This window comes from Borostomias antarcticus (assembly GCF_949987555.1).
Source record: "Borostomias antarcticus genome assembly, chromosome: 25".
Taxonomy (NCBI): domain Eukaryota; kingdom Metazoa; phylum Chordata; class Actinopteri; order Stomiiformes; family Stomiidae; genus Borostomias; species Borostomias antarcticus.
Genome location: NC_140258.1, coordinates 5,011,463 through 5,034,727, shown reverse-complemented (window position 1 = coordinate 5,034,727; position 23,265 = coordinate 5,011,463). Strand labels below are relative to the sequence as shown.

Below are 23,265 nucleotides of genomic sequence, written 5' to 3'. Positions count from 1 at the left end.
ATTGTTTTTTAAAAGTAGCTATGTGAAGCAATGTATTTGATTAAACTATTGAGTCAATCCCTTAGTTTAATTCGAAATGTAACTATTTTACTGTATATGGATGCATCATAAATTATAAGGCTACATGCAGAATAAACTCCCAGGAGAAATTGAATATCCCCCTACTGAAAACACACATATTATATAACGCACTCTACAAACCCGTTTTATAACCCGTTTCGTCAAATTACAGTCAACATGTTTGTTCTGACAAGCTAGCCTACAATCTCCCAAAGTCTACTCTACTTACTACAATTCCCAAGGTTCTTATCTCCTCAGCAGGAAATGAGCACTATTTAGGTTTGGACCAATCGAAGCTCTTGGAGGTTTTCTTGAGCTAGACGTAAGGGAGGTAAGCTCGATAGCAAAAGTATCTAGTAGGTAGAAGTAGTAGTAGCCTACATTTACGTTATAACAGTAATTTTGGAAAGAACAGTCAAATGTCTTGTAGCTTGTCTTTAGCTAGCTAGCTCGCTACCTTGATAACCAACTGGCTAAGTGGCTAGCTAGCCAGCAGCCAGGTAGTATACAGTATTGCGTTACGAGTCAAATTAACTAGTAGCTAACTTCCAAGTTCCATGCTTCTATTAATCCATCCATGCTAACCCATTCCGCCAGTAATGGAGACCACCCCGAAGACAGCCAGATTAAAGTCTGTCTATGGAACACCTTGCGATCAAGACGTGTCAAGCCCATGTCAGGCCAGCGTGGAAAAGGTACAGGATCTAGCTTTCATTTGAACCTTACTCATCTGTTGCATTTACTGAAGCCAATTCTCTCTGTTCTAGTAATATTTTAGCTATGGTCTTTTTCCTCCCCTCCAGCCTAAACAGCAGATGAGTGCCTCACTTAAAGCAAGGTTGAAAAGGTCCAGGCGCTCCTTCACCTCGCCCCTCTCTGTGGCCAAACGCCTCAAGATCGAGGATGATGATGTTGATGTTAATGCCTCTTCAGATCATACGCAGACAACAAGTGGTGGTCAAACTGATAATGTTGACATTGACAGAATCAGAACTGGGCCTGTAGAAAGCTCAGAGAGTGGCTGTAGTATGGGAGCGCTTGACCCCAGTGCAGAAGGACAACCACCCACAGGGATCCACCCACTGCGGCTGAGGGACCAACTGAAGAGGGAGGTGAAGGAGAGGAAGGAGACTTTACGCAGACTCAAGATGGTGAAGATGTACAGAAGCAAGGTGACCGCAACTCCATGACAGCACATGCTGTCTGCATTTCAAAACAAGTGTGGTTTGGTTGGTCAGTATTCAAGCACTTCGCTGTGTGTTTCTACCTCTTGTCTCTTGGTAATGTCGTAGAATGACCTGACCCAGCTGAGGAGGCTGATAACCAAGTGGAGGCAGTGCAGTCAGGCTGCGCTGTATGAGCTCCAGGCTGACCTGCCTGTTGACGGGAGGAAAGCCGGCCTCGCACAGCTCATCGACCTCTTTGGGTTGGACGACAGCACACTGCACTTTGACAGGACAGAGGAGGACTTCACCGATCCGTGAATCCATTTGCACTTTTTTCATATGGTCACATAGTACTGTTCAAATTATTACGGTTCAGATACCTCTCCTTGAATAACAAACATGTTAAATTAATCCTGTGTGATTGATAGAATAACTATATTTCCATGTTTCAAATTTACTCAGCACCATTACAATCATTTATGGAAAGAAAGAGAGAAATCATATTTTCATAGTTTATTTTTGTCTTTGCTGTATACCACCATAACTAATTAGTTAAAGCTCTCTATTTGAGACTATAAATAAACTGTAAACTTGACAATCAGTTGTCAAGTTTTGTTATGAAGACTGTAAATAAAGAGTGCTTTTGGGCTTTCGTTCTGGCTTTGATTACTCATGTTTGAGCTGAGCAAGAGCGGGGAAGGTCTTCATTCTCATGCGCTCCACCTCAGCCCTGAGGATGGTCAGCTCCTGAGCCTGGGCCCTCGCCAGGTCCACCAGCTTCTTCCTCTGGACGATCTCCTGGTAGTGCTCTTCCACGTCACTCTCCTTATTCTCTTCCATGGCTGGAGAGAAAACGAAACATATTACTACACCTATATTGTAGGTATAGATACCGAGTTATCCATATATTATCACTGTACTATTGAAGGTACACCTGAACTGAGTAGGTACAGTACTGAACTACTGTAGCAGTTACTATTAACTTTAAAAGTGACTGGTATTGTGATAACATTACCTATCGCCTCATAGATGTGCCTCCTCTCAGCCACAGTCACTTGCATGTCAGCCAGCTGCTGGTCCAGAACAGCGTTCTGCTCTCTCTTCTGGGCTGCCTGTCTATTCAGATGCTTGATCATCTTCTTACACTTCTGCACATTCTTGTTGTGGGTCTGTAACATGCAGAAAAAACATTTTACATCCACACAAGTTAGTACATCGAAGAATAAGTGAAACTATTATGTACACAGTATTATTTAGCAATATTGATTTATGGTAAACAGACTTATATAGCGCCTTTATCCAAAGCGCTTTACAATGGCCTCTGATTCATCCATTCACGGCCAGCTACCATGCATGCTAGCCTGCTCATTGGGAGTAATTTGCGGTTCAGTGTCTTGCTCAAGACACTGACATGTGGACAGGAGGAGCCGGGAATCGAACCGCCAACCCTGTGGTCATTGGATGACCCCCTCTAGCTCTTGAGCCACCACTGCCTCCAATTTTTGCATTCTTTATTTAGCCTTCATAATACCTTTTCCTGCAAAGATATGGTCTTCTCCAAAGTAGAAACTTGTTTTGACATGCGGTTGTCATGGTCCGTTTCACTAAGATACTGGAAAAAGAGAGCTAGATTAACATTGATACAGGTATATCTCTGTTGTATTACAGTTTTTGACTTGTCTATCTCTTTGCTTGCATTCATATTTTACTGGCAGTGACATACATTTGATTCAACATGCTCTATACTGTAGCTTTGTCAAATGTAGGACAAAATTAGGTTGATCATTTTACAGTTCCAAATCAACCCAGTATGTTCTAGTTACCAAGGGCTTTTAGGTGAACAATTGAGGAACTTTAATGTGTGTAGTGTATCCAACACTAGTGGGGTGTGTTGTGACACGCCCTCTGACCGAGAGACATATAGATTATAAACAGTAAGTTTATAAGTAAACAGCTACTGCACACACCATGTCATCACATAATTTAATTCAGTTATAGAGGCCTGTTGTCATGGTACTTGACAGTGCATTGAGATGCCTCATGCCCAACAGAGACCATACAATATAAAATACCTGAAGCTTTTTGCCAGAGCCACACCCAAGCCTACCCCACCCTGGTAACCTGGTCACGAGCCAGGTGAGTCAGCACATCTGCCGTGAGAGGGCTGTGTCTGCCTCCAGGGCCTGTTCCTGCCCACCCAGCCGTGAGAGGGCTGTGTCTGCCTCCAGGGCCTGTCCCTGCCCACCCAGCCGTGAGGTCTACTGCACCTCTTGCAGCTCCTGAGAGACGCGCAGCATCTGGATGTCCCTGGCCTTGTTGTTCAGATCCTCCATCTGCATCCTCATCCGCTTGTGTTCCCACTCCTGCTGGATGATGCCTTTACGGAAGTCCTTGCACTCCACCATGCTGGCTATCTTTTGCTCTCCCAAAGCCTATTTATGTAGGAGTTGCAGTTGAGAACAAGGTAGCTATCAGGCATGTTTTGAAAGCTGAGTTGGTACAGTAAAGTTTGGTACTGTATCACACACGCACCCCAGCTGATGCTGGCTAGCATGTTATCAATCTAGTGTAATATCTGGCTAGCGTGTTATCAGGCTAGCGTGTTATCTGGCTAGTGTGTTATCTGGTAAGGGTGTCTCACCCTGATGGTGCCGTTGAGGTCCTCCACCACGGCCCTGTGGAGCAGCAGGGAGTCGGAGTAGTCAGTGCTGAAGTCTCCTGTCTCCACCTCCACCTGACCCTGCTTGATCAGGATCTGAACCATGATGTCCAGGCGGAAGCACAGCTTCTCCTCACGCAGGCTGTGGACACATTCGCCAATGACTCGTTACTCTATGTTAAAGATCACAGGAAAATACAGCCAATTATTATTCATGGTTATTTATCTTTGCAGCTGTAAAGTGAAAAGATGCACTATTAAAATATGTTCCTATTGTGTGCACGTTGTATACAGCACAACATTTTTACCCATTGATATCATCAATGAGATTCTTTATTTCCACCCTTGCAATCTCATCCTCATCGATCCTCTTTTGCAGAAACGCCTGCATTTCAGCGAGAGTCAAAGCCTTCATTTTCACCTATAGAGGACATGCACATGAGATGACACAGAAAATCACAAATGAAACATGTATACATAACACATAACAAACGAGCACTCATCATTTGTAGAATATATATATATAGATTAATTAAGTATAGGTTTCGAGTTGTGGAATATTAAAATCAAAGAGGTTTTACTGAAGGCGAGGTGAGGTTTAGCTACCTGCTGTTCACTCTCCACTTTGGCTCTGCGGGCCAGACAGAACCTCTCCCACACGGAGGAGTCCAGGCCTTCCGGCATGTTCTCTGGAGCATCCAGCTCCTCCATGGCCTTCATCATCTGGCAGAGGCCCTCCGTTGCAGCCTGGCCTGACTCAGGTCCAGGCCTCTCTTTAAAGGGACTGGTCCTGTTGTCAGCCTGGGTCCTCATTCTCTGGACCCTGGACACAACAAGCACTGCTTTACACACTGGATTCCCATACAGGCAGCTCTCCTAGATCGTTTACATTACAGAGCTCATGAAAATTGAAAGACAGTCATAGGCCATTTAAATGGCATACTGTTAACTGATCATCATGACATGAACCCTGTGATATAATGTAACTGCTATACCTGGGTCTGCGTTTGTAAAGCTTGTACAACTGATCAACAACATGACCTGGCACATCCAAGAACTCCTTCCTGAACCCTCTGTCCAAAAGCTTGGGAGACGGTCACCAAAAAACAATTATCAGAGCACAGCCACAGAGTGAAATATGAGAATCTATCTGACTTGGTGTGGTTATGGTGATATACATACTTTGTCCTCTGCTACAATGTTGTCATAGGTTTCACGAAAGACATCAACATCCTCTTTGTGTCTCTTAAGCTCTTCCACCATTTCGTTCTGCCAGGAGGAGAAAGGTTGTTCAGACATCGGAACGCCAAGTAATGGGAACGTGAAAAAACTATCTCAGAAGCGAGACAAATTAAAATGCCTCACATGTCAGCGCTTGTAAAGGACATGAATCCAAGAGTAACAGACTAATGTCTTATTGGAGTTTGTTGCTAGAAAACATGGTCTAGACACATGCCTTTACAATGACTGTGATGACTGTGAGAACAATTTTACCTTGTAGGATCTTGTTTTTTCAAGTTTCAGGTTGAGCTCTTTCTCTCGACTGAGGATCTCCTCCTCAATGAGAATCGAGTAAACCATGTTGGCAATCTTGAGCTCTTCCTAGGAAATACATTGAAATAAGTCTGTGTGTGTGTGTGTGTGTGTGTGTGTGTGTGTGTGTGTGTGTGTGTGTGTGTGTGTGTGTGTGTGTGTGTGTGTGTGTGTGTCTGCAGGTCTCACCTGATATATCACCATCTCAGATTTCACCTTCCTCTCAAACAGTTTTGTCAAGGTCTCATCAAAGCCCTGAGTGGAGTCCCTAATAGACGTCTGCAGTTTCTTCATTTCAGCCTCCAAGGTCTGAAATGAGACAAATGAGACAAGACCAATCATGTAGTTAAAGTATATTCATATGTGGGTCCTTTAAATGTGATGTGTACATTTGGTGTCCCAAGGTCATTTAACATGAAAAGATACATACACTATATGGACAAAAGTATTGGGACATCTACATATTACACCTACAGGAACTTTTATGACATCCCATTCTAAATTCATTGGAGATTCATTGGGAGTTGGTCTCCCCTTTGCAGCTATAACAGCTTCCCCTCCTCTGGGAAGGCTTTCTACAAGATTTTGGAGTGTCTGTGGGACTTTTTGCATTTGTGAGTTAGTGTATGTAAATAAATATCCTATTAAATCACTCAACTCTTACCCTTCTTTTGACCCCAAAATATTTGTGTTGCAAAGTATTAAATTTAGGGAGCTATTGAGCTCTAAAATGTCAAAATGTAATTCAGTATAACTGCCCCGGTAAAAATATTTAAAAAATTATGACAATAGTGATATTAAAATTTAGAAATTCATCATAAAAAAAATAAATGAACACCCATGGCATAATTGTGTTAGTGTTTGCAAAATATTTTAAAACTTGAATAACTTTTGTCCCAACTTTTGCACTTCTTCAATGTCATTCAGTACACAGTATCAAAGGTAAAAAGCTATTTTAAAGCATATCACATGATGGTAATCATGTCACAGTGTTTGGTATCTCAAAGAAGAACCCTTGAAGACCCTCTATCAATGTCCTGAGATGTGAAAATCTCTCCGAAATATTTGATGATTTCACCTTTTCACCTTCTTTGGAACAAAAATGCATGTCCTTCAGTACAACACAGAAAGCATACTTTTTAAAAGAAACCATATTAAATATGATGGGTCCTTTTTTTTTTACACAGTTTTAACTTAATAATAGCTAAAATAAAGATTATTGCTGCAACTAATAATTGTTATTACTGGTCATTATTGTTATTGCTGAAGGAATCACATTTAATTAATATTTGTGGGCAGTATTGATATGTGTCATTCAAGATAAAATATTGTCATACAGCACAACACCAGTATTTTATATTAAAATACAATAATCTTGTTTTGTTGACTTGGGAGACAAAAAAAAATCTCAAAGGATGAACTGAAAAATATTTTCATAGATGTTTTTTCTGTGTAAGGCAGAAGGTTTTTTACAAATGTAATTCAGTATAACTGCCCCGGTAAAAATATTTAAAAAATTATGACAAGTGATATTAAAATTTAGAAATTCATCATAAAAAAAATAAATGAACACCCATGGCATAATTGTGTTAGTGTTTGCAAAATATTTTAAAACTTGAATAACTTTTGTCCCAACTTTTGCACTTCTTCAATGTCATTCAGTACACAGTATCAAAGGTAAAAAGCTATTTTAAAGCATATCACATGATGGTAATCATGTCACAGTGTTTGGTATCTCAAAGAAGAACCCTTGAAGACCCTCTATCAATGTCCTGAGATGTGAAAATCTCTCCGAAATATTTGATGATTTCACCTTTTCACCTTCTTTGGAACAAAAATGCATGTCCTTCAGTACAACACAGAAAGCATACTTTTTAAAAGAAACCATATTAAATATGATGGGTCCTTTTTTTTTTTACACAGTTTTAACTTAATAATAGCTAAAATAAAGATTATTGCTGCAACTAATAATTGTTATTACTGGTCATTATTGTTATTGCTGAAGGAATCACATTTAATTAATATTTGTGGGCAGTATTGATATGTGTCATTCAAGATAAAATATTGTCATACAGCACAACACCAGTATTTTATATTAAAATACAATAATCTTGTTTTGTTGACTTGGGAGACAAAAAAAAATCTCAAAGGATGAACTGAAAAATATTTTCATAGATGTTTTTTCTGTGTAAGGCAGAAGGTTTTTGTAAAAAACCTTCAACAAATGTTGAGTTCTATGACATGTGAAATCTATGACATGTCAAAAAAAAAAAAAAGTGAAAATAAAATAATGTTTTATTGTTTTATTTTATGTTTTTTTCTGGGTGGTAATATTTCTGCCAGTCTATGCATGAATATATAAACTTGTGATTATGAAAAATGGACATAGAATTACATTTTTCGAAAAAATGAATAATAAATGAATTATTGACTTTATTTTTGAATATAACTAATATAAGGGCATAGATGACATCCTAATGAACATCCTTTTAGAGAAGTGTTATTTCAGTGTAATTTTTTTGCTACTTTGAAAACCATACAGTATATATCAGAATACTGAACAGCAAAGACCTTTCCTTTTACAAACCTTTCTGTATTTCTCCTGTTCCTCACTCAGCTCCTTGGCTTTTTTGTCATACTCTTTGTAGATCTTTTTCTCCTCCTCGGTCCACTGGATGTCTGGTTTGGTCACTACGAACTCAGGCTGAGGAACCTCCTGTGATGAAGAACATGTGGTTAGAAAGACTGCCCTTTTCTCTGAGGTGGGGTTCGAAACTCAGTTAGCTGTTCATTTGATGCATTCTACTAATACTGGGAACTAGGGATGCACGATATTATTGGCGCCGGTAATTATTGGCCAGATAATGGGACATTTATATTATTATGTATTTATTGGCTATATGAAATTTTAGCCGACAAATAGAGCTGATAATATGACGTCAGTGTTGCTTTAACAACTCCATCTTTGACACTTTCTGATCCGATTACTCTTAGATGTAGCCTTATTTTGTCTCTTAAAAGGAGGCCAGATTCACTCTTGGCTATAGAAAACGTGCACTATAACAGATTTTGCTTTCATTTGCTCTGGTAGTTCTTCACTAGAGGCAGGAGAGGAGAGGAAAACGCACACCTACTGTCCGAGGTGCAGGCAGGCGGTAAACATATGGACTAGAAGAGAGGAGACGCCGCACACTCTGGCAGGTCCGCACACAGTTAATGCAGTATAAGAGCATAATATAAGTCAGTACAAAAGTAATACTAGTACAGCAATCAATTATCAGACAATAATTAAATACATCATGATACAGCTAGATGAAAAAACATATATAAAAATGTAGTGGACACATGCGTCTTATATTATGCTCTTATACTGCATTAACTGTGTTCCTGTATTGATATGTAGCTGATATCCAGCAGATCATGTTTTAGTTTATCTCTCATTACAGGGCACGGCCCAGACAGGTGCAGCCCATTAAGTGATTGCACACCTGTGTATATAAGCCCACACCCATTTTTTGTTTACTTTATCCTGATAAGGCTCACGCCGAAACGTCGATATATTTGTTGTCTCTAGTACTTCACTAGAGAAAATAAATGAATGAACATTTGAAGAGGGTCAGTGTACAAAGTATATTTGTCATTTCAATTCATAGTCGCATAAGGAGAATACGCATGTTTGCTTTCTCATTGTTTGAGTGAAGGACGCTAAAGCAATATCACTGGCGATTTTTCAAATACCAAGTTAGCAAAGGGATCAAGGCAGAGAAGTCGGTGGGCGTGGTTTAGAGTCATCAGGTGCAGTACATCAGGTGTGGAACTGCAAAGGCAAGTAGGCCTATTTCAGTATTTTTGGGATAACAAGATGTCCCCACAGTCCCGTTTTAGGTGCCTTGTCCTCTACATGTAGTCATGTAGAGGAAACTTGCTTTTGCAGTTCCACACCTGATGTAGCCGTCTAGCCGACGACGGCCGGTGTCCTGTAGCATATTGAATGTGCCCAGACTCTAAACCACGCCCACCGACTTCTCTGCCTTGATCCCTTTGCTAACTTGGTATTTGAAAGATGAAAAATCGCCAGTGATATTGCTTTAGCGTCCTTCACTCAAACAATGAGAAAGCAAACATGCGTATTCTCCTTATGCGACTACAAATTGAAATGACAAATATACTAAGAGTCAGAAATATTAATGATGTGATGTCAGTTAGAACTATGGAATATTAAATCATCTTATTACATCTCAGCCTTTCTTACCCCCAGGTGTGCATAAACTACAGGTTATCTTATAAACTTATTTTTAAAATACAAAAACGTGAAATTATTTCGGCCATCGGCCATGAGAAGCATGTAAACTGATTATCGTATCGGTTGGAGAAATGCATATCGTGTGTCCCTACTGGGAACAATTTTCTGCACCATTCTCAGGATGTCCTCTCTTTTCAGCTGGAGCACTCCACCCATCATGTTATCCAGAGCTCGCTCTCTGATGTTGTCAACCTAGAGACAGAGGGACAAAACGTCTGACATCAGCCATCGCAATGGGCTCAACTTTCAGGGGAAAGAGAGAGAGGAAGGGCCATGAGTTGGGCAGGAAGGGGCATGAGTTGGGTAAGCTGAAATGTCCAGGTACAGTAAGAGTCAGCACCTTGGCTGCCAAACGTCTTTGTTCCTCAGCTTTCTTTTTCTCCTCCTCCATGGCTCTCTGCTCCGGGGTGAGGTATTTCTCCACTTTAATCTAAAGGGCGCAGGAATGCAACACCATCAATCATACCACGATAGGTAGTAATTCACATTGTTGGTGGAAATCCAAAAAGACACACACATAAGCACCTGCAGCATTGTTTTTGTCTGATTTTGCAGTTACACTCAAGAAGGTCTCTTACTAGTGAAACTTAGCATAATCTTACCATCTGTGTCTAGTACGTAGTACCATTAAAGCTAATCTAAACTAAATATTTGACTGCTTTTAGCAGGCATGTGTCTAGTCTTACCACTGGTATGTATACCAAATACAGAGGTGGTTGAGCTACCTCTGCGTCCTGCACAGTAAGGGCCCTCTCCGGCCGCTCGTTGTCCGTCAGGCCGGGCTCCCACAGCTCCTCCTGCAGGTCCAGCTCGGTCATGATCTCCGCGATGCGGCGGTTCTTCTCCTTCACGCGGCTGATCTCCTGCTCCTTCTGCTTGCGCACCGCCTCAAACGCGGCGTTGAAGGCCGTCTTCACTTTGTAGATCACATCCTAGGGTTGGGAGAAGGTGGACGGTTAAATAGAGTAAAACATGAGTGGTGTGACTGGTACTCCAGTAATTAGGTTTTTACATTCTTACACAATTAATGTGCTTTACATACTTAATGTGCTTGGACTTTCATATACAGAATTACTGTAACTGTATACTATACAGTAGTCATGCCTGTAGCATGGTTATCTGGTTGATCTTCTGCTCCCTGATGTGCAGGTTGAACTGGCTGTAGAGGTAGGGGTTTGAGCCTCCCAACTGAGCACTCAGGCTTCCTGTCAGAGCAGCACTCTCCGCCTCACGGCCTTCCTCCTCATCCTCTTCCTCTTTCTCAGTCGGGGTCTTCTTCTTGCAATCCAGAATCTCCTGCTGGAGCTGGGTCGTGACAGACAGGAATGTCTTGACTGAGAGGTACAGCATGTACAGATTTGTTGTGAGATTTGTTGTGCTATGGAGGGTATGGATGAGAGGGTATGGATGAGTGACTCACAGTGCAGTCAGTGCGTTCAATCTTCTTCATACTCTGCACCCTCTCGAGCTCCTCCAGTTCCTTCTGTGTGCGCTCCCGCATGGGGTAGTTATTCACCTCGTGCTCAGTGTGGAAAGCCTGTGGTACAGCGAAGCAAACACACAGTCGCCTCCTACTACTGTGGCACTTAACCTTCTTGGCTGTTCTCTGACTCTCTTACTCTACCTCAGACCTTGGACAATCCTGTCCATCGTTGTCGCCCCAGTTGCAGCTATGTTCATTACCTTGATAGATTGACCTTTGACCTTCATGGAATCCCAGCACTCTCTCTTGAGAACGTCGCGCAGGTAGCACTTGGCCAGGTTCTCCAGCTCGATTTCATTTCTGACCTAGAATTGAAAAAAGAGCAAAACCTCAAGACTGTGAATCGGTTTGATGTGCATGTGTGTGTGTGTGTGTGTATGTGTGTGCGTGTGTGTGTCTGGTGTGCGTGTGTGTGTGTATGTGTGTCTGGTGTGCGTGTGTGTGTATATGTGTGTCTGGTGTGTGTGTGTGTGTGTGTGTGTGTGTGTGTCTGGTGTGTGACTTACCCTGGTGACCTCCTGCTCCCCCTCAGCCTCCAGCCTCCTCTGCTCCTCCACGTCCAGGTTGAACTCCTGCTGCTCCAGGCGCTCCATGTCGGAGAGGCTCTCGTTCTCACGCATCATCGCCTGGATCTGGACTCACATGGAGGGAGGGAGGGAGGGAGGGCGTTAGCAAGGTCATTATTATTCTCAAGTATTTTTCATCACGCTCCCTTATTCATTCATTAACTCAGACACAGTATGCTGGTTAAGCAAGCGGTTACTATGGTATTACTGTATTGTCTCAGACCACGTGGAAACTACTGTACATTATTGGCAATTGAGGACGCCAGTCCCACTCACAGTGTCTCGCAGCTGTTTCACACGTTTCCTCAGATCCTTCTTAGTCTGAGAGAACTGCTGACTCTCCTCCCTTATAACCTGTGGACATACCGTACAGTAAAATGTGATTGTTGTCATCATTGGGGTTTGATAACCAGTGAATATACCATACAGAAAGATGTGATTGTCATCATTGGGGTTTGCTTCAGTCTGGGTTGCGATTTTAACAAACGCGGCAGAAATCATCATCGTATTGTTTTCACAAAAAGACATTCAGATGAACTGTTCGATGAATTGTGAATTTCAGAATTGTAACATTGTATAACTTCAAAATTATCCAACACATGAAGTGCACATGAATCACTGGAGACAATAAAGCAAGTACCTGGCACAATGGGTGAACTCTGACTTTCTCACATAGCAGACTATTTGTGAATGAGTGTTCTTATAAAGCTAGACTCGCTACAGACTCAAACAAAGTGTCTATCCTTGTCCTTTTAGATTTGAGTGCAGCATTCAACACCATTGATCATAACTTTTTAATTCACTGTCTTCAAAAGTGGGTTGGCCTCTCTGATAGTGTTTTAAACTGGTTCCAAACCTACATTTCTGGGAGAGAATTTTATGTTAGTCTAGGGCAGGGGTGTCAAACTCTGGCCCGCGGGCCAAATTTGGCCCGCAGTGTAATTATATTTGGCCCGCGAGGCAATACCAAATGACTACTAGAGCTGGCCCGCCAGTATTATACAGCGCATTCACCGCTAATACTACAAATCCCATAATGCTCTGCTGTTGGTTTGGCGCGTCAATCAAGACAGGACCCAGAAACGCCCTCTCTTCTGTGACAGTAGTCATAGCAATCTCATACTACAACTGTAACCGTGTTACACCTTCTTAAAAATGGCGAAAAGAAAGGCAGAAAACAGAAGCTTTACGTTATGTAACGTCTCACTGTGATAGAGACACCTGTGTTGACCTAGCCGGCCGCTGTGTTTGCTCTGTTCCTGTTCATTCAATCCTGTCTGCCTTCTTGCCGGCCTGTCTGTCTGTCTGCATGCCGGCTGTAGGACAGTCAGGGTTTTACAAGCTTCTCTACTGAGCAGATGGAGCACCAACACTTGTGTCTGAGGGTGTATTCACATATGTTAGTGCACACCATTGATGCGCACCAAAAGCGAAAGTGATAAGTGCATATTCAATGTTAAAGCAAAACTTGTTTGGGTCCATATTAAAATTTTCATTTGTTCAATGTTGGCCCGCGACTTTGTTCAAGTTTAAAATTTTGGACCACTGTGTATTTGAGTTTGACACCCCTGGTCTAGGGGATCAAATGTCTGGGGCCGGTTGCACAAAACACCTTAAGTTAATATTTTCCCTTAAGTTCTGACTTAAGATTTCCTTAAAATAAAATCTGATGCGCAAACACGCTTAAGTATTCCCCTTATGGTTTTCTTAAGATGTCCCTCAAGTATTTAAGGTTTTCTACTTATCTCGGTCTGATACTTAAGGAGTCCCTTAAAGTCTGTTAAGGTGTTGCACAAAAGACTTTAGCAAGCAAAATAAGGGAAAAAACCTAAGGGACCTCTACCCCAACCTTAGCTAAGCCACATGGCTGCGTTTATGAACATAAACAATGGAAATCGCGTCCCAAGAAGAGTGTTCCGCGACAGGGAGAACTCACTAGACACTCTTAGTGAGGAGCGACTGATATTTCATTACAGATTTGATCGACAGTCCATTTTTTTCCTCACAGCGTCGCAGGACGTTCCAGTGTAGTGTTGTGACAGATAGCCGGTCACGTGCAAGCAAACCAATGGTCACCATAGAAACTACAATTTTACTGCTGTAAAATCTCTTTCCTTGTATGAAAACCCTTAACGTTTCTCCTTAGCTAAGGAAACCTTGTAAGGGATTCTGTGCAACACCCTTAAGTAATTCCCTTAACTAAGGGGAAATTAACCCTTAAGGGTCATACTTAAGGGGAAAACCTAAGATGTTTTGTGCAACCGGCCCCTGGTAAACATGACCTACCTTTCGGTGTAGCCCAAGTGAGCTGTCTTGGTCCCTTGCTATTTTCCCTATATATGCTTCCATTAGGTAATGTCATTAGTCAACATAATGTACATTTCCATAGCTACGCAGATGATACCCAACTTTACATTTCTGTTGAGCCAAGAAACCCAATCAGCCTTCACAGGTTAAACGTTTAGGTGTCATTTTATATTCAGATTTAAGTTTTAAAGCCCATATTAGTAAGGTGACCCAAGTAGCTTTCTTCCACTTGAGAAATGTAGCCAAAGTACGGCCATTTTTAACACATCAGGATGCTGAGAAACTAATTCATGCTTTTATCACTAGTAGGTTAGAATACTGCACTTCACTTTTTACTGGTCTCCCAAAAAAGTCTATAAAGAAATTGGAACTAATACAGAATTCTGCCGCTAGACTTTTAACTAAGACCAAAAAGAGAGAGCATATCACTCCTGTTTTAGCTGAACTGCACTGGTTCCCTGTCTCTTTTAGAATTGACTTTAAGGTCCTGTTAATTACCTACAAAGCGCTAAATGGCATAGCTCCTTCATACCTCTCAGACTTTTTTATATCCTATCAACCGCAAAGGTCAGGTCCTCCAATGCTGGTCTTTTAACTATGCCCAAAGTACTCCACAAACAAAGTGGAGAAGCTGCTTTTATGTTCTACGCACCAAAACTGTGGAACGCTCTGCCCAATTGTATTAAACAAGCAAGCTCTGTGGACATTTTTAAGAAAGAGCTTAAAACACTCCTCTACCGGACAGCTTTTAGCTCGAGTTTGTATTTATTTACTGTATTTATTTTGGTGTTTATTTTATTTCCCTGATGCTGCTGCAGTTACTTTTATCCTGCATTTTATCGTTTTTTCTATCCTGTATTGTTTTCTCCTCCTCTTTTTTGTTATTCCTGCCATGTTTGTTCTTGTTTTTATTGCTTGTGTTTTCTTGTTGGTGTTTCGTTTCTATTGCTTCAAATGTAAAGCACTTTGGGCTGCATTTTATGTATGAAAGGTGCTATATAAATAAAGCTTTACTTACTTACTTACTTATCTGCAGTGTTCACTGAGAGACAAGGTTTTTATTTATTTATTTAACCTTTATTTAACCAGGGAGGTCCTGTTGAGATTACGATCTCTTCTTCAAAGGTTCCAACAACGTAACCCTACCACCATTCAGTGCTAGATTTTCTCACACTATAACAGATAGGGTAAATCAAGCTGTGACAGTTATCAAACAGGAATTTACCTACACCACATGTATTGAAGCATCTGTATCAGATAAACTATGAATTTCCCCATAAAGGTCACAAATGAGTTAGAAGGAGTAGTAAAGGGAAAATGCATGTTTAGCCCTGTTTTAAGGTTACTTATTATCATATACAATAGTTCAGATCTAAAAGTTGACAAAACTAGCACTTTTGAGAAAGTCTGATAATTGCTCTACCACCGTTTAGGTCATACAATTGATGTGGATGGGCACTGTGAAAAATCTTTAAAAAACATGTTAAACTCTCAATTTCAAAGACAAGAAGCTCATCGAGGGGGTAATTGGTGTCCGTTGGTGTTCTGACATCAAATTCGCCGCAAAGTATGAATCCTGTAGGGTTTAATTGGTCATTTTATTAAATCCATTGACTTGTATTGAAGCGACCGTTGTAGATGTGTAGATCAATCCGCAGAGGGGATTCAGGAAGCGGAACTACCTCAAGGCATTGTGCGAGATCGGAATCAGTTGTCATGTAAATTTGCACACTTTAGCTACACAATGCCTCATTAGCATATTTAAACAAGTTTTCAGAAAAGGTGTAATGCAAAGAAATGAATATGGCTCTAATGTATTGGTAAAGTTTCATAGTGATATCTATAAGTTACCATTTTATTTACCCTATTTTTACCCTTTCACCTGCAGTGAGTTATGCAATAGAGGGCTTGATCTCTGGTCACATGAAGGTTTTCACAATATATAATTTATGGATAATCTCTAAAATATCACTCAGAAAAGGTTTTATTTGGAACGTCCTCTCATTTCAGAATATTTTAGCCTATATTCGGTGTTTTAAGCTGTTAGAAATGTATTTAAGAAATGTTTCATGGGTTACTCTGGGTGAATATGTTAATATTAGTCTATTTACTATACATATGAAAGTTATAATCAGCACAATCATTCAAACTGTCAGGATTATATAACCTTTTAGCAATCCTACAGTAGGTCTTTTCTGGCGGCCATTTTGGATTTTCCACTAAAAACACAAATTTTACTCCCTGACAAAGGCAAACGGCAAAGTTTGTTCTATTGAACGTGCCAAAACAATACAGACATTTTACCTATATGAAGAGTGTACTGTAAGCATTGTTTACGTTACACAGATGATGCCTCTAAACAATAGTGACACCACTAAAGTCAAATGTAAGGTCATGACAGTAGGTTTCAATAGAGCTAGCAGTGAGATAGTGTGACTGACCGCTTCCAGCTTGCTCTCCAGCCAGGTGGGGTCTGAGTCTCTGGCAGAGGACAGGGGCGTGTAGCTCTCGTCCTGCTCCGTCACATCCACCCTCTCTCTCTTGTCATAGGCCTACACAGAGGACAAGGTCAACACACTCTGTGTGCAGGGGGATGAATACAGTATACAGTATAACCAGACTGGCTTCAGAGGAATTTACTGCATTTGATTGTTCTTAATGGACCTTTACAGTGCTCAGATAGGGCTTGTGCAAAACAATAATCTCAAATAACCTCTGTGCCAGGTAGGTGAGCTGAGCCAGTAGGAGACAGAACATCCGGATCCCAGTCAGCCATCTTAGTGAGAAAGGGGTTCTCTGATGTTATCACATTCTCCAGGGAGTTAGCGATAGACTGGCTGTACTGAGTAGCTGCCTTGGCTTTGCTAGCTCCAGCCATTTTGAGCCTGCATGAGAAATATACACTGGATTAGACAAGTTAACTTGTGTTATGCTTTGAGAGGGTGTTGTATCTTCAAAAATATACATGAAAAAAACACAACAGAAACACATTTTTAGAGTGAACAATTAAGACAGTTTTGAAGATTCAAACTGTCTCCAGTGTAAGCTAGTGCCCTCTGGTGTCCAGTGACGGAGCAGCACAGTGGGAGTGGCCCTGGTCCTACCTGAGTCTGGTACAGACCAGAGAGCCATCGCTGAGGCCTGTGGTGATGAGAGTCTGACTGTCTGAGGTGAAGGAGACCGTCCCGACACCACCCAGCCAACACGAGTGACACTGCATCTGAACAAACTGCCCCTGTACACACAGCAGCAACAACAACAAACATACTCAAAGACCTTGTAGACTAGAGAATACTTGCTCAATGTGAAGTGTACGTATGTTAAGTTTATTCGAATCAAGGCCAGACTGTACCATGCTGGAGACGTCCCGGATACGCAGCAGCCCGTCTCGGCCCACCGTAGCCAGCCAGGACTGGTGAGGGGAGATCAGGAGAGAGGCTGGCCCCAGAGGGTGACCCTCCACCTCCTCCTCTGGGCTCAGCTGGACCCGTCCCTGGTCAGGTGACCTCCCTGTGCTCTGGGACACAACAGACATTCTGAGATTGAGGGTTATCTGTGAATGAACAGTCCTTTAAAAGCAAGCAAACTGTCAACAGAACCACGTTAGCTAGTCAACTGAGAAATGTCATAGAGCTTTACCTCGGGTAGCTGGAATGTCTGCAGAGTTTTTCTCTCGTGGCAGTAAGCAAAGATCTTATCGGTTCCCAGGACAGCCGAGCTGAGTGAGTGAGGGACCTCATAGGTGCGTCTCTCCAGGAAGTCATTGGACAGACAGCCCCGTAGGTCTGCACAGCCCGCCCCCGCTGTAAACCAGCAGAGCATGGTGGAACTACTGCACACACATTCATCAGCGCCGTAGCTTTGCGCTATTCACCTCTAAGCTGACCGACAACAGCAAAGACACAGGCGACTGAACCGACAATACCTGCGAGCTCCTGTACTGGCAGCGTGAGCGCCGTGAGCAGAGCGCCTTCTCCACGGCCTTGGGCCACATCCTTCTCTCCGGCACACAGAACCAGCAAATCCACCTGCTTCATGTCCTGACGGCACTGGGTGGACAGGCAAACTATGGGCCCCGGGACACCTGGAGAGATACATCGGACAACGGCGCCAGAGTCAGTGAGCTGTCTCGCCATTTCTGTACCTCGGTGGAGGCGACCCTGAGAGAGACCTGCGGGAAGTCCTGTGCGCAGGGAAGAAAGTATACCTGTGTAGCCGATGACGTCAAACGTCTTGGACGGCTTTGCATCCAGTAGATATATTTTTGCGTCAGAGGCACCGGTGATGAGAAAGTTTCCTCCTTGATCAAAACTGCACACAGAAAAAGACTCGATGAGATCCCGACAACTACAGGAAACCCCTCTTCACAACAGACGTGACGTGAATACAACCACGGTTCTACGTCTCCGCAGGTGCTGTTTGTGACGGACAGGCTTACGCGAGGTGGTCCACAGCAGCGTGGTGGAGGTGGAGCCTGTGGACCAGGCGAGGCTGCTGCTTCCTGGTCAGCTCGACGAATAGGACGTGACCCGAGGCCGTTCCCACGGCAACATACTGTGCAATGGGACAGCAGGCCAAGCTGGTCACCTGGCAACAGAACACACAAGCTGTCCCTTGTCCCACAAGACGTTCAATGCACGACGGTTTGTATGCTTCAGCGAATCTGATCTAATAATATGGTTGATCCTTTTTCTAACCTTTACTTGAAGAGATAGGGTACCAATGCAGAAGCCAGCATCTAGTGACCACAGCTGCAGCTCCCCCGAGTCCCGCACTGACTGGAACCAAGAGACAACACAAGAGTCAAGCATCCATAAGTCACCAAAGTCATTTAGTTGTGTGGCCAAAGCTTACAACCAGGGTGTTGTTGTGTGAAGTTTATTACCACACAGAAGTTCTTATCGGTGCACAGTGACGCTGCTGCCACAAAGTTGCCATTGAGAACATCCAGAACCTTCACCACCTTCTCTGACTGGGTGGGTTTGTACCTGTAGATGCGCCCCTGAAAGAGTGCAAAAGAGTACAAAATGGACACATTGGAAATGTAGAAAATATAGAAAGGGACAAGATTTTTTTTAATTTAATCTCTCACCGTACTAGATGCTAACAGCAGTGTCTCATAGTCAGGGGAGAACATGATGGTTGTGGCTGGTTCCTCTAAATTCCAAGTTTGCGTGACCTCAACTTGGTCCCTTTTGATTTGCAGGCAACGTAACACATTCTCCTGTAAAACATCAAGGGTGTGCTAGAAACAGTATTGTGGATTGACTGTGTACTGTATATAGATACAGTAGTTGATCTACTGAAGTTGCTCACCTTTCCTGCAACAAAGAGCCCATCTTTGTGCAGAGCTAAGCTCTCAAAGCTGCCCTCCTGGAGCTCAGAAGCACCTTCTGAACCAGAGAAAACACAGAAATACTGTACTGAAAATATACTGAACGTGACTGTAATAGCTGATGTGTTATGTGTGCATAGTAATTAAGAATATTTCAAGTTGTTCCACTATGTTTTGTACCATACACTGAGCGGTTCAGAAGCTCCTTTGTGCCAGCGGCCATCAGACTCTATATGTGTGCATGTATATTTGAGTATTAGTATACTTATTCAGACTGTATATGTATGTATGTATGTATGTATGTATGTATGTATGTATGTATGTATGTATGTATGTATGCATGTATGTATGTATGTATGTATGTATGTATGTATGTATTCTATATGTATGCATACTGTATAATTTAATCTATTATGTATATTCTCTCTGTATTCTTTATTCTGCTGTACTTTTTTCCCCGACAGCTGCTGTACTTTTCCACTGCTGAAACACCCCATCTTCCCCGCAGCGATTATTAAGGTTTCCACCGATCTATGCTGTAACATTAAGATCTAGTGTCAGAGATCCCCTAGACCAGAGTTAGGAAACTATAGTGGCCTGTACCTGTGGGGTTCACCAGGACAGAGATGGAGAGAGACTCTGGGTCTGCCTGCAGCAGAAACCCCTCCTTACAGCCCACATACAGCTCTGAGGAGGCTGTCCAGCAGATGGCGCTGGGGCTCAGTCTGCTCCGGGTCTGTTCTTCAGGCTGTGGAAACACAGACAGACAGGAGCATGAGCCACTGGGCACAATTATTTCAATGAATAAACCATTGTAAATATTCAACATCACAAGATTAATAGTGATACAGTAGAGGTATCTGAGGTCAGCATCCAACCACAAAGCCTTCTCCCTGGTCTCCTGACAGCCCTGCGATGGCAGAGGCCGGCATCCGAGGGCCAAAGTAGGTGAGTTTTCCATTGGGAACATGAGAGGGGTTCATCTCCCTCTCAATGATGAAGCCGTCAACTGCAGGGAGATCAATCACCCTGAAATGTGATGGGACAAAATCAGATTTCAATCCATCAGATTCAGAACACAATGCACCAGGAACATCTCTGTATGAGATACAGTACACAGAAAACAACATCTTCACCTTACCCTGGCTTCATTAGATGAAAGTTGTCACTCTTTTCAATGTTCCAAACGGTGAGTGATGTAGCGCTTAAAGCACAGATCTGAAGCCAGTTCATGGGGTTGAATACTAAAGAGGTTATGCCCTTCCCAGCTTGCGGTTGCTTGCAAATTTGAACTCCAGAATCCCAGTTCCTATAGGATACAGCATGTGTGAAAAGTTCAGGCAAAACAGAATATCTGGCTAATTGCAAAAACATATATATGCAAATATGGGGTTTGACTGACTCACCACACTGTTATGGTGTGGTCTGGAATTGATGAGCAACAGGCCAAGTAAGGGCCAGCATCACTAAGTGCCAGTGATGTGTAGTCCAACTGGGCCGACCCTGCAAGAAATTAAACTACAGTTATTATAAATTAAACTACAGTTACAGTTATTGTGCTTGTTTTTTATGACTTTGTGATTGTTCCAGCACTTTGAGATTGTCTCAGTGTCATAGTGTTTCATAAATACAATTATTTATTATGCAAATCTGGCCATATCGGGGACTTACCTTTTAGTTCATTTTTTAGCCCAAGATCAGGGTAGTTGTACACAAATATAGAGGGATTTAATCTTTGCTCAGAGAATGCAAGAATTCCGCAATGGCCCTTTACTGTGAAGGCACCGATGCTTCGACCTGGGCACTGCAGGACACTCCTCGTTTTTGTCTCCAAGTTCAGGAAAACTATATAATTCCCACAGATGTAGCATGCTGTCTTCTTGTCTACAAGTTCAACATTTTGACTCGTCAATCCCTGTACCCACCTAGAAAGATAAACAACAACAAAAACAATGTTAGCCTAGTCAACATTGATTGGTGGTGGCTGCAATGGCGTGTTACAGCTTCTAATTGCTTCATCTGTCGTTATCTTGCTAACGTGTTCATAGTCATTGCTGGCCAATTTGTTTCTTACCTGACCTCTAAATTGCCTATGTTATCCATATCAAATGAACCATGTAGCTATATTTAGCGAACTGTGCAAGATACCCGACAACTCACTGATCACTGTCGAAAGCGTTTGGTTGTGTATCCTTGACAACCACCACTTCCTTGATCGACTTGGGGGGGGGGGGGGGGGGGTCAACAACAACATCTCTTCAAAATAAGAGCATGGGCTGAAATGTGTCAGAATTTGTCCTTTCTGTGGGGGTACTCGCGTGGTTTGGACCTGTTCTTGCATTGCATCATTCGTGTTCCTCTCACTGTCCTGAATCAATTTCACAACCATTTGTAGTTTAGCCATTCTGGAAACCAGGCCAGGTCCAGTCTGGCTTATGTGCGTGGCTGGCTTGTTTCTGTTCAGGACTGGTAGGAGGGAAGCTAGTCACGCCACTGAAATAGCTGTGAATTGAAATGACATGACATAATGTCTGATAAATTAAGATAGGTCTTGTCATCAGTTCCAATGCGAATCCAGCACAATAAGAGTGGGATAGCCAGTTAGCTCATGAGCTCACAACAACTAGAAGCAGTCAGTGGATCCCCAACATGGGCGGCAGCAGTGAGTAGACTAAACAAAGTGGAGAGCGCCGAATCGCCGGTAGAAGAAGACAGTCGATGCGCTGTGGATATAAAACATTTAAGTGTACAAATTTGCCTTTTATTTGAAAGGTGGGGGACTACAAACTGTAGCGCTTTAGGAGAAAAGGCTTTCATCTTTCCAACGATGTGTTTACTTTGGTGAGTAACGAAACGGTTTTGTCTGTAGACTCGGACGAGCGGGCTGAGGAAGCGCATTCATAGTTAAATTGCATTGAGAGTAACAGGGATCTGTAGGATATCGCCCTGGACCAGGTCTAGACCAGGTCTAGCCTTGGTGCTGCAGATGGTCACACTCATGTTCAGAAACGGGATAGAAACCCACACTTCCATTCTGCATAGATTAGCTAGTTAGTTGGAAGAGGGAACAAGAAATGGGTAACGATTCAGACGAGAAGCAAGAGAGCCGAATAAGAGGTGATGCAAATGTTCCCTACGACGGGCTGAGAAAGACAGCTGCAACTACGCTGCAGGGAAGACCGGCATCCAGCCACACTGTCTGCACGTGAAGTTCTGCGAGAGGAACAAGTCACGCGAGAGGACATGACGACTAAAGGTAAACAAGAGAAACAAGATGGCAGCGCCCAGGTCTGGCCCAGAGAAGATTAAAATGCAAAGAGACAATCTGAGATTGCGGGTGGGGCAAATAAAAGAAATTGGTCAGTTAAAACTTGAGTTGGAGAGAGAAGGCACAATAAATGACGAGGGAAGAAACAAGACTGATGAAACTAATGAGAGCTATTAGCGAGGAACAGTCTGCAAAGTTACTCCCACTACTGCAACCGCATGAGCTATTGGGAGTGTGGTGAGTTGGATGGATGGATGGACTTTGAGTTGAGAGTTTAGGCTAGCTAGCAGGTTTGTTGTTTTGGTGCTGTCACTTTTGCCCCCGCTTGTTGTAGGATTAAACGTTATAGAAACTTCGTTTTTGCGTATCTCTCGCCTTATTCTAGTTAAGCCTTGGGCTGCATATTGTCACAATGTTATTGTGTATGTGTATTGTGTGTGTCGTGTGCTTTCTATCGTATTTGAGACAAAAAAAGGTGTTCTTTTTAATGTTTTCACACTCACTCAAATAAAAAAAATAAGGGTTTTTGTGTGACCTTTATTTTGAAAGTCATCGGCTCCTTCGTTGACACCCACACTGGGCGGC

At 42.5% G+C, this 23,265-nt stretch overlaps 2 protein-coding genes across 2 annotated transcripts; one reads left to right on the top strand and one right to left on the bottom strand.

Moving 5' to 3' along the window:
• The first annotated feature begins 418 nt into the window (after positions 1-418).
• sfr1 (SWI5-dependent homologous recombination repair protein 1) lies at positions 419-1,784 on the top strand. Its single transcript, XM_084458566.1, has 3 exons — positions 419-755; positions 864-1,232; positions 1,353-1,784. Exons 1-3 carry the CDS (start codon positions 660-662, stop codon positions 1,542-1,544), a joined length of 657 nt encoding a protein of 218 aa, XP_084314692.1. The 5' UTR covers positions 419-659; the 3' UTR covers positions 1,545-1,784.
• A 108-nt stretch (positions 1,785-1,892) lies between these two features.
• Positions 1,893-21,515, bottom strand: cfap43 (cilia and flagella associated protein 43; the record flags this gene model as incomplete). The annotated part of the gene is made up of 38 exons (XM_084458746.1): positions 1,893-2,068; positions 2,242-2,395; positions 2,758-2,838; positions 3,494-3,658; positions 3,868-4,027; positions 4,194-4,306; positions 4,492-4,708; positions 4,881-4,969; positions 5,068-5,154; positions 5,380-5,487; positions 5,608-5,727; positions 8,006-8,134; positions 9,833-9,913; positions 10,062-10,151; positions 10,447-10,653; positions 10,826-11,026; positions 11,142-11,258; positions 11,405-11,509; positions 11,711-11,836; positions 12,047-12,124; positions 16,519-16,629; positions 16,791-16,962; positions 17,182-17,312; positions 17,430-17,594; positions 17,717-17,880; positions 18,003-18,161; positions 18,285-18,388; positions 18,516-18,664; positions 18,775-18,855; positions 18,963-19,079; positions 19,170-19,301; positions 19,394-19,467; positions 20,016-20,160; positions 20,291-20,441; positions 20,554-20,721; positions 20,819-20,915; positions 21,084-21,337; positions 21,487-21,515. The coding sequence occupies 38 exons, from the start codon at positions 21,513-21,515 to the stop codon at positions 1,893-1,895; spliced, it is 5,007 nt and encodes a 1,668-aa protein (XP_084314872.1).
• Positions 21,516-23,265: the final 1,750 nt, after the last annotated feature.